The 18,511-nt window shown below is 40.9% G+C and overlaps 1 protein-coding gene across 1 annotated transcript in view; it reads left to right on the top strand.

Annotated features, from left to right (window-relative positions):
* F8 (coagulation factor VIII) overlaps window positions 1-18,511 on the top strand; it is a 595,138-nt gene that overhangs the window by 533,708 nt on the left and 42,919 nt on the right. Inside the window, exon 24 of the mRNA XM_063432427.1 lies at window positions 14,173-14,321. Within this exon, the coding sequence (XP_063288497.1) occupies window positions 14,173-14,321 (149 nt within the window). The remainder of the gene's footprint in view (window positions 1-14,172; window positions 14,322-18,511) is intronic.

Below are 18,511 nucleotides of genomic sequence, written 5' to 3' on the forward strand. Positions count from 1 at the left end.
TTCTGAATGAACCCAGTGGTGACGGTTCTGTCATGGAGGGGACCTGAGTTTTTATAGCCAGGTAACCCCTCCCACAATCACAGGCTACTCCTTCATATATATATATATATATAGACACATCTATATATGTATATTGCCTAGTATCTCTATACAACAAATTTCTTTAGCACTTAATGTTTCTGAGATATCTAATATGTTTGAATATTACCTGCACCTAGGTACTTTTTTTTTTTTTTTTTTTTAATTCTTTATTTTTCTTGTGCATGTTTATACAGGTAACATTTTGCCTTGCGATGCCACAATAGCATTAGCAGGCCAATTAGGTACAGTGAAGTTGACATGGCATACGATTTGACAGCACATTTTTTATATTGATATCTGAGTTGTAACAGTTACGGCAAAATAAGAGACGCGATTTTAAACTAAAGAGTAAGAAATGTAAGCTTAGTCTCCACTCCACTCCAGGACCTTAATGTGCTTCTTCTTGAGCCACTCCTTTGTTGTCTTGGCTGTGTGTTTTTGGTCATTGTCATGCTGGAATACCCATCTACGACCCATTTTCAATTCCCTGGCTGAGGGAAGGAGATTCTCACCCAAAATCTGATGGTACATGGCCGTCCATCGTCCCTTTGATATGTGCAGTTGTCCTGTTCCCTTAGCAGAAACCCTCCTTCCCCCAAAGCATAATGTTTCCACCTCCATGTTTGAAGGTGGGGATGGTGTTCTTGGGGTCATTGACAGCATTCCTCCTCCTCCAAACATGGCGAGTTTAGTTGATGCCAATGAGCTTGATTTTGGTCTCATCTTACCACATCACTTTCACCCAGTTATCCTCTGAATCATTCATATGTTCATTGGCAAACTTCAGACGGGCCTGTACATGTGCTTTCTTGTGCAGGGGGACCTTGCGGGCGCTGCAAGATTTCAGTTCTTCACAGCGTAGTGTGTTACCAGTTATTATCTTGGTGACTATGGTCCCAGCTGCCTTGAGACCAATAACAAGATCCTCCCATGTAGTTCTGGGCTGATTCCTCACCGTTCTCATGATCATTAAAACTCCACAAGGTGAGATCTTGCATGGAGCACTAGACAGAGGGAGACTGACAGTTATTTTGTGTTTCTTCCATTTATGAATAATCGCACCAACTGTTGTCACCTTCTCATCAAACTGCTTGGTGATGGTCTTGTAGAACATTCCAGCCTTGTGTAGGTCTACAATATCGTCCCTGACATCCTTGGACAGCTCTTTGGTCTTGGCCATGGTGGAGAGTTTGGAATGTGATTTATTGATTGCTTCTGTGGACAGGTGTCTTTTATACAGGTAACGAGCTGAGATTAGGAGCACTCCCTTTAAGAGAGTGCTCCTAATCTCAACTCATTACCTGTATAAAAGACACCTGGGAGCCCGAAATCTTGATGATTGATGGGGGATCAAATATGTATCTTGGTAAACAATCATTTTTGTACATGGGTATGTTAGCAATACATGGTACATGACATTAGCAAGTGTCCGTTATGCTTTATCTCCATCAACGATGGAAGAAGAGGGGTAATCTTTGTGCTATTGATGATTTGAAAAGATTATAGCTACTGCTTTTGGGGAGATATACCAAGTTTCATTTTTTGGTGCCCCAGGGTACTAGTCTATGGTTAGTCCCTCCTTGGTCTCTCAGGCTATACCTACACCATACATCTGCCTCCAACCCTGCATGGTTGAGTAGAAAATTTCTCTAGGGTTAATTATTTATTCGCTTTTCCCCTACCATCTGGTCCCACCCTTGCCAGATGAGCATCATACGTTTTCTTCCCTCTTGCTCAGAATGTACCAGTTTGTATGTGTTATTTTTATCTACGATAGAGATTATATCTGTTATCAGTGGGTTTGTCCTTTTCCAATGCCTTGCTATTAAGGATAGGGTGGCCAGAAGTACGTGTATGCTCACCACTTTTTTGTCCCAGTGTATATGGGTTGGCAAGCTCAACAATATTAGGCCCAGAAGTTGTCTAGGGATATTTGTCCTAACAAACTCATACACCATGATCTCATACACCACGATCTTTCACCTCCACATTTTTGAAAGAACTGGACATGTCCACCATATGTGGATCATTGTACCCCTTTGTGTCCCACATCTCCAGCACCTCGAGGAGCTGCCAGGTTAAATGCGTGCTAGTCTGGCTTGGGACCATATACCACCTGAGCACTATTTTTCTGTGTAGTTCCAGATGTAAAGCACAGTGTGTGACACCTTTTAGTGCCTGAAGGGTTCTGGCCCATTGGGAATATGAAATGCTTTCCCCAGCGCCCCGAGCCCATTCCGCTGCATACTGACACCTCCCAAAGGGTTGGTGTTTGTTTAGTGCCTTGTAGCACACTGAGAATTGCCCTTTAGCTGGTACGGCACCCACATACATCTTCTCAAATGGAGACATGGTTTAATTTTTCACCCCTGGCTGTGTGGTCTCTAGGTTTGAGTCCAAAAGGTGTTTAATTTGGGGGTATGCATGGTGAAGCGTGTTTGGGATTTTGTATTTTGTAACCAATTGCTGAAACAACAATGGTATGCTCTTATCGTAAAAGCAATTTAGATGGTGTATCCCCACCTGTTGCCATTTAGCTATGTTAAAATTTGAGATTATGTGACGCAGGGCGGACATTGGGGCAGCTCTAGATAACTTGTGTGACCCTAGAAAGGGTTGTTTGTACTTGTCCCAGGGCCCCAGCAAGGTCTGTATGGTAGGTAACAGGTTGGACTTTTCGGGTCTACGTTCCGGAGGGATCCAGCATATAGCTGCTAGAGGGGCACCCCAAGATGCTTTCCTCAATAGAGACTCACTGCGGGTGGTGTTGAGTCGCATTTGCCTGTATCATGGGTGCAATCAATGTTGCTTTGTGGTATAGTAGGAGATCAGGGACTTCCGTACCTCACTCGTCATAGCGTCTACATAGGTGCTTCATTGATACCCTGTTTTTTTTTCCTGCCCATGTAAATATGGTTAAATCTTTCTGTGCCTTTTTGAAAAAAAAAATTGCTGCTGGTATGGACAATAAACGGAAAATGTATTGTAGCTTAGGCAATAACATCATTTTAAATGCAGCTGCTCTGCCTTCCCATGAGATGTATTTGTCTCTCCAGTCCCTCATTGTTTGTTCTATCTCCTTCCAGATCCCAATGTAGTTGTCTGTCAAGAGGTGTTGGGGATTCCGAGACAACCAGAGGCCTAAGAATTTAATATGTTTATTTGACCAATTAAATCTATACTTCGACTTATTGGGTGGTTGCCTTTGTGAGATTGATTCCCATAGCTTGGGATTTTGATTCGTTAAGCTTGTAGTAGGACATGACATCATAGTCCATCCAGGAATTTGTGGACTGCTGGCACTGACGTTAGTGGTTGGGTTAGTGTGATCAGGACGTAGTCTGCAAACAGACTGAGCCTGTGTTCCCTGTCCCCTATTTTGATGCCGTGGACATTGGGCGTGGATCAGTGCCGCCATAAGTTCTAATGTGTAGCAGCAACAGGGGACAACCTTGCCATGTGCCATTAGTGAGCTTAAAACTAGCGGAGGTAAAGCTGTAGACACCACCAACGTTGGTTCATTATACAGGACTATTATCTGAGATATGAATTGTTGCGGGATACCAAACTCTTCTAGAGCCGAGACCAAGATCCCCCAGCTCAGCCAGTCAAATGCTTTTTCTGCATCCAGCGGTCTTCCTCATGTGACACACCAGGTTCATCACTCTGCATGAGTTGTCTGCCCCCTGTCACCAAGCCACAAACCCCACTTGGTCCCCTCCTATCAGGGCCGGTAATATCAGTGACAGTAGTTGCTAGCACTTTGGCATATATTTTGGCGTCCACGTTAAGCAATGAGATTGGCCTAAAGTTTTTACATTCATTAGGTGGTTTCCCTGGCTTTGGTAATGTAATAATTTTGGCTAGTAGCATGTCTGGCAGTAGGCCTTTTTCAGGGTTGGTAGAGTTAAACAGCTTCGTCATATACGGTTCTAACATGTCCCCAAAAACGTGGTAATATTTGCCCGCTAGGCAATCTGGCCCCGGCGCTTTGTGGGGTGGCAAACCCGAAATCATCTTTCTCGCTCAAATTTCCTCGGGCGAGATACGTACTGTTAGAGATGTTACTTGGTCATTGGTCAGTTTAGGGAGGGAGACCCGTTTCAGGAATTCTTGTTGGTCAAAGTTGTGGGAGCTGTTAAATGCCTGAAGCATCTGTTCTGACCTAATTATGAGTTCTGGTATTACAGAATGGTGAGTAAGTGGGTGGGTGGGTGGGTGGTAAAAGGGTGGAGTATGATACCATAAAACAATATACCGTATATACTCGAGTATAAGCCGACCCGAATATGAGCCGAGGCCCCTAATTTTACCCCCAAAAAATGGGAAAACGTATTGACTCGAGTATAAGACTAGGGTGGGAAATGCAGCAGCTACTGGTAAATTTCTAAATAAAATTAGATCCTAAAAAAAATATATTAATTGAATATTTATTTACAGTGTGTGTATAATGAATGCAGTGTGAGTGTATGAATGCAGTGTGAGTGTATGAATGCAGTGTGAGTGTATGAATGCAGTGTGTGTATGAGTGCAGCGTGTGTGTATGAGTGCAGCGTGTGTGTATGAGTGCAGCATGTGTGTATTAATGCAGCGTGTGTGTATGAATGCAATGTGTGTGTATGAATGCAGTGTGTGTGTATGAATGCAGTGTGTGTATGAGTGCAGTGTGTGTATGAGTGCAGTGTGTGTGTATGAATGCAGTGTGTGTGTATGAGTGCAGTGTGTGTGTATGAGTGCAGTGCGTGTGTGTATGAGTGCAGTGTGTGTATGAATGCAGTGTGTATGCATGAGTGCAGTGTGTGTGTGTATGAGTGCAGTGTGTGTATGAATGCAGTGTGTATGCATGAGTGCAGTGTGTGTATGAATGCAGTGTGTATGTATGAGTGCAGTGTGTGTATGAGTGCAGTGTGTGTGTATGTGTGTGTGTGTGTGTGTGTGTGTTGCAGAGCCTTGGTGGGGGGTGGGCAATTTTTTTAATTTTTTTTTATAATTTTTTTTATTATTATTATTTATTATTATTTTTTATTTAAATTCATTATTATTATTTTTATTATTATTGAATGTAATTATTATTAGTAATATATATTTTTTTCGTCGCCCCTCCCTGCTTGATATATGGCAGGGAGGGGGGCTCTCCTTCCCTGGTGGTCCAGCATTGGCAGTTCAGTGGGGGGAGAGGGGGGCTGGCAGAGAGCTTACCTACCTGTCCTGCAGCTCCTGTCAGCTCCCTCCTCCTCCGCGCCGTCCGGTCAGCTCTTCTGTCAGCTCACACTCTAAGTCTCGCGAGAGCCGCGGCTCTCGCGAGACTTACACTGGGAGCTGACCGAGGTGCTGAACGGATGGCGCGGAGGAGGAGAGAGCTGACAGGAGCTGCAGGAGAGGTAAGTAACGCTCTCTCACAGCCCCCACAGCCCCTGTCTGTATTATGGCAATGCAAATTGCCATAATACAGACTATTGACTCGAGTATAAGCCGAGTTGGGGTTTTTCAGCACAAAAAATGTGCTGAAAAACTCGGCTTATACTCGAGTATATACGGTACTTGAAAAAAACAAAGTATTAACAAACAAGATAACCCTGTTACTGTCCCCCAAGGAGGGGGAGTTGCCAACAACTGGGCTCCTGCAACTACCTGGGGACGTGGTTATAGTAAACCCCGCTACTGCGTCTAAGTAGTCAGCCCACTGGCGATGGCACTATATGCTAACTGCATGATATGCTTAGGTCACAAAAACAGTTTCTTAACATATCTGGTTGACTGTAGTCGGCCCAGGTTTTGGTGCCCACTCTATTGCCTGTATAGAAACTTTTTTTTGTATCAACTTAAACATTGGCCTCATAGGTGTGAGGGTCTTTTAATTTGAGCACCTGGACCTGCCTTATCCCATTGTCTAAATAACACAAAACCACCCAGCTGCACCTTATGTACTAAAAAAAGAAACACATTTGTATTAACATGTGGAATGAATCTAAGTTACTCAAGCGGAACGCATGCAACAGTGGTTATACAATGTCTTATGAGGGTCCATGGTTTTTACGGGACCTTTTGCCATTCTGAGTACAGTCTCTTGGTGTATGGTGCAGACGGTGATTCCGGGGCCTGGATAGGTATGTTCCATTCCTGTAGGTTCTCGCGTCCTTCCTCCACTGTCTTGATCGCGTGTAATGTCCCATTCCTCATCACTTGTATCTTGGAACTTCCCATCGGTACGGTACATTTTGAGCCTGAAGAGATGCTGTTATTAGTGAGAGTCCTCTTTTTGAAGCAGGGTGGCCGGAGAGAGGTCCACATGAATATGCAGAGCTTTGTATTCCGCTGGTGGTCGGTTTTTGCGACTGGCTTTCATGATTTGGTCTTTAACCCCTTAGTGACCTCGGACATATCAGGTATGTCCAACAAAAATGGTCTTTAAGGACCGTGGACGTACCTGATAAGTCCGCGGCTAATGAGAGCACTGGTAGCGATCATAATCGCTTCCAGACGCTCTAACGGTATTGCAGCGATGCCTCGATGTCGTGTCATCGTGCAATACCCACCTCACTGCCGGGCTGCCGGGTGATCACTCCCCCAAAGCGATCACTTCCAGGTTGCCCCACGTGGCGCCCGGCAGTGAGACAGAGCATCGGATGCCATAACTATATATATTGTACATATATTACTATAAAAAATAAATAATAATCCATTAAAAAAAAAGTTTTTAATGAAATTATATATATTTATAAGTAATTTTATTCTAACTGTATTTTGACATTAATATATATATTTATATTAAACTACACTTAGAATGAAATTATATATATATATATATATATATATATATATATATAAATACAAAATACACCTTTGTCCATATTCATAATTACGTAAATAATTTCATAAATATACATGTAGACTTCAAATATATAAATATGTATATATATTTAAATTCTACATGCATATTTATATAATATTTTTACATAATTAAGTAATTGTATTGATTGCAATTTGGGGGATCTGCCTGACAACCCAGGCTAAAAGTCCAGAGAATTACATTTGCTAGCACTATATTTAACCCTGTAACTTTCCAAGACTCCCTAAAACCTGCACATGGGGGGGTACTGTTTTATTTGGTAGACTTCTCTTAACACAAATATTAGTGTTTCAAAACAGTAAAACATCACAGCGATTATATTTTTCACACACAAACGGCACTTTCACTGATGATATCATTGCTGTGATATGGTTTACTATTTTGAAACACTAATATTTCTGTTCAGCGAAATCTCCCGAGTATAACAGTACCCCCCATGTACAGGTTTTATAGTGTTTAGGAAAGTTACAGGGTTATAAGGCCATTTTTTCACATTGAAAGTTGCCAGATTAGTTGTGTTGCCTCTGAGAGCATATGGTAGCCCAGGAATGAGAATTACCCCCATGATGGCGTACCAATTGCAAAAGAACACAACCCAAGGTATTGCAAATAGGGTATGTTCAGTCTTTTTTAGTAGCCACTTAGTCACAAACACTGGCCAAAATTAGCATTCATAATTGCTTTTTGCATTTTTAACATACAAACAAATATAAATGCTAACTTTGGCCAGTGTTTGTGACTACACGGCTACTAAAAAAGACTGGACATACCCCATATTGAATACCCTGGATTGTCTACTTTTCAAAAATATATGATGGGGTAAATTACATTGGCCAGCTTCAAAAATGTCCCTAATAGGACATGGGTGCAAGGTGGAAAACTGGAATGCGCACCCTCCTAATAAGGTCTTTTAGCCCCCAAAGAACCCAACACACCTATACTGTACTCAGGAGGTGTTGCTGAACACATATTGGGGTGTTCTCTGGCAGTAACCCTTAAAGTTTTCCGGTAAGTTCTCAGGAATTCTTAAATTGCTATGTGTGTCAAAAAAAATCACCAATTATTTTTTTTTTTAATTTGGAATAGATTGGTGGTAAAATGGTTGCATGAAAAGAGTCAAAATACCCTGAGTTTAATACCTTAGGTTGTCTTATTTTAAAAAATATACATGTGAAGGGTTATTCAGGGATTCCTGACAGATATAAGTGTTATAATGTAGCATGCATTCATTTTGAGAAAAAAAAATTGATCTGGTCACTAAGGGGTTAATATGAAAATAATGGATCCGCATGAGCACATCTCTCGGTGATGATGTGAATGCGGTGTATTGTGAGGAGTTCTGGGTCCACTTCTGGCAGGAGTTTAGTAAAGAAGGTTGTAACGTATTGGAGCAGGTGCTTGTTTTCTATGGATTCTGCAATGCCCCTTGATATGTGCTTCTTACTTCTATGTGAACTTAACCCACTGAGGACTGAGGCAGTTGTACAAGTTCAGATCAAAACAAAACAAAAACTTGAATTTGCGCTATATGTTAGCGTTCATATTTGCAAAGTTAACATTCATATTTGTTTGTGTGTGAAATTTGAAAAAAAAAATAGTTTGAACGCTAATTTCGGCTAGTGTTTGTTACCAAGTGGCTGCTGAAAAAGACTGGACATACCCCATTTGCAATACCAGGGTTGTCTAGTTTTGTAAATTTATGCTATTATAGGTGTAATTCTCCTTCCTGGGCTACCATACAGTCTCAAAAGCAACATAACCAATCGGGCAAATTTCAATGTGAAAAAACTGAAATGCAAGCCTTATATTTGACTCTATAACTACTGAAAACCCATAAAACCTGTACGTGGGAGGCACTGTTATACTCAGGAGATTTTGTTGAACAGAAATATTAGTGTTTCAAAAGAGTAAAACGTATCACAATGATATATATGTGTGAAAAATGCAAAAAATTGCACTTTCACTGACGATACCATCGTGATACGTTTTACTTTTTTGAAACACTAATATTTGTTGACAGGCAGGTCCTTTAAATTGTAATTAATACAATAGTAACATAGAATATGATGCAAGATAAGAACCATTGGGCCCATCCAGAATGCCCAAATACTTTCATGAGTCCCTGGCCTTATCTTATAGTTAGGATAGCCATATGCCTATCCCATGCATTCTCAAACTCCTTTACTGTGTTAACCTCTACTACTTCAGCTGGAAGACTATTCCATGCATCCACTACACTCTCAGCAAAGTAATACTTCCTTCTAATTTAACACTATGTCCTCTTGTTGTGGTAGTTTTTCTTCTTTTAAATATAGTCTCCTCCTTTACTGTGTTGATTCCCTTTATGTATTTCGTCTTGTCTTTCCTCCAAGCTATACATGTTAAGATCCTTTAACCTTTCCTTGTAAGTTTTATCCTGTAATCCATGAACCAGTTTAGTAGCCCTTCTCTGAACTCTCTCCAAAGTATCAATATCCTTCTCAAGATACGGTCTCCAGTACTGCGTACAATACTCCAAGCGAGGTCTCACCAGTGTTTTGTTTTGAATATTTTTATTGTTTTCACAATAGAATTTCATGCATCAAACTGATTTGTAATAAAGCAAGTAATTGCCTACGCAAGGGCCTAAGCATTGGTTTAACACAGTATTTTCATTTGGTTGCCTGCACAGAGGCGGATTTGTCTCAGCCTGTTTAGCTTAACTTTTTTGTTCGCAGTTGGTTGCTTTGTGCTTTATACTCTTATGTACTGTGTTACCCTTTTAGTTCGGTTAGAGCGTTAAGTAAGTGTTTTGTGTTATCTGGTGTGTGCAAGTGCTGTGGTTAGTAAGTGCAGATTGCCGCCTGTGCAGAGGTGGATAAAACAACTTGCAGAATAGATGCAGACATTAAGTAATAGTCAAAAATACAAAAACTTTTCCAACTTTTAACCTAAGGAGCATATTTGATTTTAAGCTGCTGTGCATTAGGATATAATGAAGCTATCTGGCTATCAAGTATGCAGTAATAAGCGACTTTACAGGCTATCATGCAACAGTAAGCCATTAAGTATGCAACGGCAGACAACATCAATCCTTGGCCCCTATGGGCGTTATAGTATGCCCTGTATATTCCTTTGGCATTTTAAGCTAACATAGTAATTTTAAGCTGCTGTGCAATAATACTTTATGAAGCTATTTGGATATCAAGTTTACAGTAATAAGCGACTGTGCAGTCTATCATGCAGCAGTCAGCTGTTAAATATGCATCAGTGGACAGTATCAACCTTAGGCTCCTATGAGCATTATGGCATAAACTGTACATTCCTTTGGTATTTTAAACTGACTTGGTAGAGAAGAGCCAGCATTATATAATCAAAAAAGGTAACAACTTAAAAAATAAATGCAACTTTTAAAATACAAATGTGAGCTATCAATCGACAGGGTGGCTCTGTCAGTCCCCATGTCCGTCTGGGGGAGTCCCTCATGGTGCTGTCTCCACACTGTGCCTGGGGTGCCAGGCCTCCTTTCCTCGCCCCCACGCCGATCTCCGCTCACCGGTCGGGTCCCCCACAGTTCCGTGGGCACTCGGGAGCTCAAACTGTCCGTTGGGCCCCACCACAAAAGTCCTCCGGCCGTCCGCTCCCTGCACCTCCCCAGCTCCGCGTGGGTCCCTTGAGGAGTGTGTTCCTGCGTCTCACCCGACGCCGGCCACATACTTGGAGCCGGTGTCCGCCCCCCACGACCACCGGTCCGTCGGGGGGGCAACGCAGTCCTGCCCCACCTGGCTCACAGCGCCAGGGACTAGGCTTTCCTGGGACCCCAGACCCAGATGCCCGGGCACCCACCTCTCCCGTGGTCGAGGCCACGGCCTGGTTGATCCGTCTGGTGCCCGGCCCTGCCAGGGCCAGTGTGAGCCGCCCATGCTAGACCCTCTTGTTGCTTCTCCTTCTGGGGTAAGTTTTCAGGCGGGCTGTAGTTGTTGCCTTTGTCCATTTAGGCGGCCAGCTTGGTCCCCGCGCGGTGTCTTCCGCCCCGGAGTGTGCTGCCGCCATGCGGCCTGGGTTACCCCCTGGAGCCGGGCCACCCCCTGCCTCGGAGCATTCTTTCAGGCAGCTGTTGTGGCCGGTGTATCATTGCCTCCCGTCCACCGGTCAGTTCGTGTCGGCGGGGGTCGCCATCTTTCATGCGCGTGATGGTGCAAAGGCCTGCTTGTTTGTTTGCAGTGTTCCTGGCTTGAAATCTGCCTCTGTTTGGTATCCCCAGGAAGCTTGGGCACTGCTTGTTAAAGGTAGATCAGTTAATTCCTTGTCAGGGTATTGTGGGTGCTTATTTTTGCGTCTCTTTCCGGGCACAGGCCGGGAGGCTTAGTGTTTTGCTGCCTCTCAGTTCGGTGGCCCCGCCCCGCCCCCTCACCAGTGTTTTGTACAATGGCATGAGCACTTCCCTCTTTCAACTGCTAATACCTCTCCCTATACAACCAAGCATGCTGCTAGAATTTCCTGCTGCTCTATTACATTGTCTGCCTACCTTCAAGTCATCTGAAATAACTACCCCTAAATCCCTTTCCTCAGATGTTGAGGTCAGGACTATATCAAAAATGTTGTACTCTGCCCTTGGGTTTTTACGTCCAAGATGCATTATCTTGCACTTATCCACATTAAATGTCAGTTGCCACAACTTTGACCATTTTTCTAGTTTACCTAAATCATTTGCCATTTGGCTTATCCCTCCTGGAACATCAAACCTGTTACATATCTTAGTATCATCAGCAAAAAGACATACCTTACCACCAAGGCCTTGTGCAATACCACTAATAAAAATATTAAATAGAATAGGTCCAAGTACAGATCCCTGACGTACCCCCACTGGTAACAAGACCATGCTTCAAATATACTCAATTGATTACAACCCTCTGTTGCCTGGCACTCAGTCACTGCCTTACCCATTCAATAATATTGGAATCCAAACTTAAAGATTGCAGTTTATTGATAAGCCTTCTATGTGCAACAGTGTCAAAAGCCTTACTGAAATCTAGGTAAGCAATGTCTACTGCACCACCCTGATCTATTATTTTAGTGACCCAATCAAAAAAAAAAAATCAATAAGATAGTTTGGTATGATCTCCCTGAAGTAAACCCATGTTGTCTCTGATAATGAAATCTTAGATGTTCAACAATTCTATCCTTTAACATGATTTCCATCACTTTCCACACTACTGAAGTAAGGCTTACTGGCCTATAGTTGCCTGACTCCTCCCTACTACCTTTCTTGTGAATGGGCACAACATTCGCTAAATTCCAATCTTCTGGGACTACTCCTGTTAATAATGATTGGTTAAATAAATATGTTAATGGTGTTGCTAGTACACTACTAAGCTCTTTTAATAATGTTGGGTGTATTCCATCAAGCCCCAGTGACTTATTTGTCTTTACTTTTGACAGTTGAAATAGAACCTCTTCCTCTGTAAACTCACATGTAACAAATGACTCATTTGTCCATTTTCATCTGCAAATACTGAACAAAAATATGAATTGAGGCAGTCAGCTAGACCTTTATCATCCTCTACATACCTTACTTCTTTTGTTTTTAATCTAACAAATCCTTGTTTTACTTTCCTTTTCTCATTTATGTATCTAAAAAATGTGTTGTTCCCTTTTTGTACTGCTATTTTCTCTTCTGTGTGTGATTTGGAAGCTCTTACAACTTGCTTAGCCTCTTTCTGCCTAATCTTATAGATCATTCTGTCTTCCTCACTCTGGGCATTTTTATAATTACTAAATGCTAACTTCACTCCAAACAGCCAAACAGAAATCATACGAATCATCCACACCAACAGGAGAAAACCATACAAATAAATCCCCCCAAGTATGAGACAAAGCTCTGTATTGAGCGTCAGCAGGAATCTGGTTTAATGTGGGCTACCTGCCCGGTATTTATGCAGGTCTTCCACCAGGTGGACACTCCCCTAGGGGACCTGGTGGAAAACTGGTACAAAATATTACAGTAACCAATCAGAGCATTGCAGAGATAAACACTCCCACCGGCATATTGTAAACCCTCCTCTCTATCCTGGAGATAATTGGGAAGTAATTTAATTATCTCCAAGGATAGAGGCTAAAACTCAATTTTACACGTGGTGATGAAAACACACAAAAATATATCATATAAAAACTACCGAACAGAATATGGGCATTCAACACATCCCCAGATAGCTTAGATCTGAGCGCAAATTATTACCGAATGGTGCTCAGATCCCATACGCACAGTCCAAAAGTCTTTCACATAGTCTTTCGTTATACGAATGGGCTCCATGGCATAGCTATCTGGGGTAAGTCCATTCGTGCAGAAAAGTACCGAATGGGCCGGTCGTTTGTATGCTGGATGAACAGAAGAAGAGAGGTCAGCGGCTTCAGCAGTGTTCGTGAGAAATAGTGTCCGTTTTCAGTTTCATGAAATCGATGACGAACACCGCTGGGCACTGCTGGGCATTCGTACGAACGACGACCACCCAGTCGCATTCGACAATTAAGAAGTGTCTGTGGTTAACCACAACATTCTGATGAGGCCAAGAGGTTAACAAGCAGCAAACTTCCATGGCCGGCCGTTCGGCAGTTGTTCTGTAAAATGAAGAAAATAGCAAGGGGGCTGTACGGACAGGGAAATAGCCGAACAAACAGACGAATGAAGGGAAAATAAAAGTAATTCACAGACAGATGGTTCTGTCACACTCTATTATTGGATAACAATAGTGACATAGTGAACAAAAGTCAAACCTATGACGGGTCCTCTACAACAGTATCCCAAACAAAAAATCTCTGTGGAATGTTTGGGATAGCCAAATTGCGGATGCACATTTTAGTTGTTCACAGATGCCAGGAAACAACACAAAGTGAAAATCACTTTAAATATTTTAGGGATTTTATATATTTCCCTCATGTCAAGTCCATCTTATAAAACTAATGTAATTATGTATATTCTGTCTTGAAGCATTTCATCTATATGGTCTTTATTGAACTTCTATAATGGTTTGTTTGAATCTTATTTTTATGTGGGTTGTTTGCCTTATTTGTATATTTTGTACCTGTTTTAATCACTTCCTTTTCCTTTCTGTACTCCATCCCCTTCATTGTACCTTATTATAACAACAACAAAAAAATGCATTTTATATATGAAACATACATAGTTTACATTGTATGCATTAATTATGATATTGTATACAGCAAATGAAAATATATTCTTCTATATATTAACCCATTCATAGGTTGTTCTCTGCCCCTTGGGTTGCAAAAAGGTGATGTCACTCCACAACAGTTCTCTGCCAGCTCCTATCTTAAGTCTATGTTTTCATCATGGTTTCCGAATTTAGCAAGACTGCATCAACAAGGACGAGTTAATGCATGGAGACCACAGGTATGGTGGAAAAAAATATTTGGATAACTATTTAAAGGAATAGTCTACATACCTTAAGAACTTTACCCTGATGAACTGCTTTATGTGTGAAGAGTGTCCTCTGTTTTTGTTTTATTTTACAAAAAGTGCAACTTTCAATAGAAATGGGCACTTCAATAAATTAACTGTGTTAAAGCATTCACTGTGGAGCTAAACTCAAGAGGCAATTAATAGCTTAAAGCACCTGTCTTGCAAAGATTGCATATTAAACTGCATTGGTCTGTGATTGAACAGCCACAGAAACTGGAAAGGGGAGGGCTTCCAAAGACTGCAGACAAGAGTTTTGCAGCTTTTGCAAGCAATTTATATATATATATATATATATATATATATATATATATATATATATATATCATCATCATTGTAAAAGTACATCATTAAATGCATGCATGTTGTCATACATCTACTAAATTGTTTAAAAATGTGAAAAACCTTTTTTTTTTCATTTATTTTTTATACTAAAATTACTATTTACGAAATTAAGAATTCTAAGTGAATTCAAAGTGGATTTTAAATATAAGGCTTAAGTATGAAACTGAAAGCCTAGTTGACATAAATCATTTTTCCATTACTTTTAATCCAATGTAATTCTCAATTTATTGAATAAACCTGTACGTTTTTTACTCTGTTTTAAACATTCAAGTGAAAATAATTATCACAAAATTATTTGTGCTGTCCTCACTACCATTTTGCTAGACAACTAGATATCAAGCAGACAGAAATAGTTGTTTGTCTTAACCAAGACTGAGTTAATTCCTGTGGTTAAAAACTGCAACAGAAAAAACAAAACAAAACTGTCATTACCATGTGCATATATACATTGGTAAATATATACAAAGACTTTGCATGAAGAATTTATCAAAACATACACAAATGGAAATCTTTAATAAGCCCCTTAACCCCTTAAGGACTGAGCCAAATGTACACGTTGTGAACAAAACAAAACGTAAACAAAACCTGGCATTTGCGATATATATGTCTGTCCAACCGTAATTCACCTCTTTCATATTAAATGCACCCACCCTTATTATATATAATTTTATTCAAGGGAAAAAGGGCTTTCATGTAATATCAAATATTTAGCTATGAAACATAATTTAAGATGAAAAAAATGGGAGAAAATAGGACCTCACTCTCACATGGCCGGGGGGCCGGAGGAGGCAGGATCTGCCGCGGGGGACTCCCTGGGATCCCAGGTGAGTCTCCCCAACCGCGATCGCCGGCGTGGGATCGCCGGCGACCGGGTAAGTAACAAAAAACGGAGGGCGTACTATTACGCCCTGCAGCGTTTAGAGACGCTTAGAATAGGGCGTAATAGTACGCCGTCCGGTTTAAAGGGGTTAAATTCTATGTGCATATTATGTAACATTTTTACATAATTAAGTAATTTTATCGACAACCCAGGCTGAAAGTCCAGAGAATTTAATTTGCTAGCACTGTATCTAACCATGTAACTGTCAGGTGCCTATCCTGACTGGCAAGATTTTTTCTGTTTGACACCGTTCCTTTAAATCCAGTATCTGTTTCTCGCCTCTAGTGGCCTCCCTAGCCACTAGTCACATCAGACTCTCACCTGTATAACATGAAATCAGTTCTGCTATAAAAGGCCACACCCGACAAACCAAGTTGCCTTTACATTGAAGTTGATGTTCATACTGAAAATATTTCAGATCTGGCTTCTAACCTGATTTGCTACCACCCCTGTTTTTTTACCAACTTGGATTACTTACAACTCTGCTTCTCTGCTATATCCTGCCAACCTGGTCTACTTCCAACCCTGCTTCATACCGACCTGAATTACTATCAACTCTGCATTATCCTGCATAACCACTATCTGGACATTGCTGCACACTCTTATTTACAAGGTGTTATTTTCTTTCACTGAATCCTTATTGCTCCTTATACCTGTCTTATTATTCTTCCTCTTTAGTTAACTCTGGCAATCATCTCCTACCTGATCGGGCGCCTGACAGTAACTTCCTAGAACACCCTAAAACCTGTACATGGGGGGTACTGTTTTACTCTGGAGGCTTCGCTGAACACAAATATTAGTGTTTCAAAACAGCAAAACATATCAGTGATATTGTCAGTGAAAGTGAAGTTTTTTGCATTTTTCACACTCAAACAGAACTTTCACTGATTATATCATTGTTGTGATAAGTCTTACCGTTTTGCAACACTAATATTTGTGTTCAGCGAAGTCTCCTGATTATAACAGTACCCCTCCCCCCCATGCACAGGTTTTATAGTGTTTTGAACGTTAGTGTCAAATATAAGGTTAAAAAAAAAATTCACTTTGAAAATTGCCAGATTGGTTATTTAGCCTTTGAGAGCGTATGGTAGCCCAGGAATGAGAATTACCCCCATGATGGCAAACCATTTGCAAAAGACAACCCAAGGTATTGCAAATGGGATATGTTTAGTATTTTTAGTAGCCACTTGGTCACAAACACTGGCCAAAGTTGCGTTCATAATTGTTTGCATTTTTAACACAAACCAATATAAATGCTAACTTTGGCCGGTGTTTGACTACATGGCTACTAAAAAAGACTGGACATACCCCATATTGAATACCCTGGATTGTCTACTTTAAAAAAATATGTACATGTGAGGTGTGATTGGGATATGTATGACCGATAACAGTGTTACAATGTCACTATTGATGAATTTTAAAAATATATATATTTTGAAACTGTCCTACTTCTACTTATAGCCCTATAACTTAAAAAAAAAAAAAGCATGTAAACACTGAGTGTTTTTAAACTCAGGACAACATTTTGAATCTACCTAGCAGTCTTTTTCATTGACTTTTGTAGGTAAGGAAAAGATTTTTCAAGTAAAAGTAAAAAAAAAACAAGTGGTGTGTGTTTTTTTTTTATGAGATGATATAAATAATGGTATGTAAAGAAAGCCCTTCTTCTGGGAAAAAAAAACAATATATATTTTGTATGGGAACAGTAAGTGAGAGAGGAAAAATGACAGCTAAACACAAACACCACAAGTGTTAAAACAGCTCTGGTCCTTAACTTACAACATGGCCAAAACAGCCTGGTCCTGAAGGGTTAAATCGTATTCATCACACAAACTTAGCATGAGCGGGATTGTATTCTGACCATATCACCAGTTCTATCTCACAATGCTGAATATGGGGGAAAAAAAATAGGAAATTAAGTGGGTGTTAAAGGGACACTCCAGGCACTCAGACCACTTCTGCCCATTGGAGTGGTCTGGGTGCCAACTCCCACTACTCTTAATATAAACTGCAATAATTACCTTGCAGGGTTAACTCCACCTCTAGACAGCCACTAGCGACGCTATGTGAGGACCTCCGGCGTCGCTCATTTCCCCATAGGAAAGCATTGAAATGCATTTTCAATGGTTTCTTAAGGGGAGTGCTAATGCGCATGCGTGGCATTGCCGCGCATGCGGATTAGGTCTCCCCGGCCGGTGGGCGGGATCAGTCTCGCCCACCGGCTGACGCAATGCAGAGGCGGAGGAGGAAACAGCAACGTGGGACATCGTCGCTGCCTCAGGTAAGTTACTGAAGGGGGTTTCACCCCTTCAGCAACCGGGGATTGGGGGGTGGGAGGGAGAGGGGACCTGCAGTGCCAGGAAAACAGTTTCCCTTTAAGACTAAATACCTTAACACCATATGGACTCAATGTAGAGTTTGACTTTTTTTTTTTTTTATACATTTTGTATATAGTAATTTTAAATACATTTTATTCATATTTTTCCAAATATATATTATCCTGCATTAACCATTTCCCTAGTTATGTTTTAATTCATTGAAAGCTTGAATGTATATTGTTTGCTTAAGCAATTTCCTTTTATATGTATGATAACATATTTTTTTACTTTAAGTTGAAAAATATGTATATACTATAAACAATTAGGATAGATATGTCTAGCTGTTTGCAATTTGTGGATTGTTTTTGTCTATTTTTGAATTGATATGGACTGTTATGTATAAATATGCACAAAAAGGTCTTGAGCCAATTGAGAGCTTGGAATATCCGACTTCGGACTAAAACGCCCACAAGACGCATTTAAATACTTATGGATACAGACCGAGAGAAGTGATCTGAGGAAGCCAGGAGTGGTGAAACGCATCATTACACTGAGCGTAGGAACGCAATTCCGTTACACTG

Source organism: Pelobates fuscus, chromosome 9 (assembly GCF_036172605.1).
Source record: "Pelobates fuscus isolate aPelFus1 chromosome 9, aPelFus1.pri, whole genome shotgun sequence".
Lineage (NCBI taxonomy): Eukaryota > Metazoa > Chordata > Amphibia > Anura > Pelobatidae > Pelobates > Pelobates fuscus.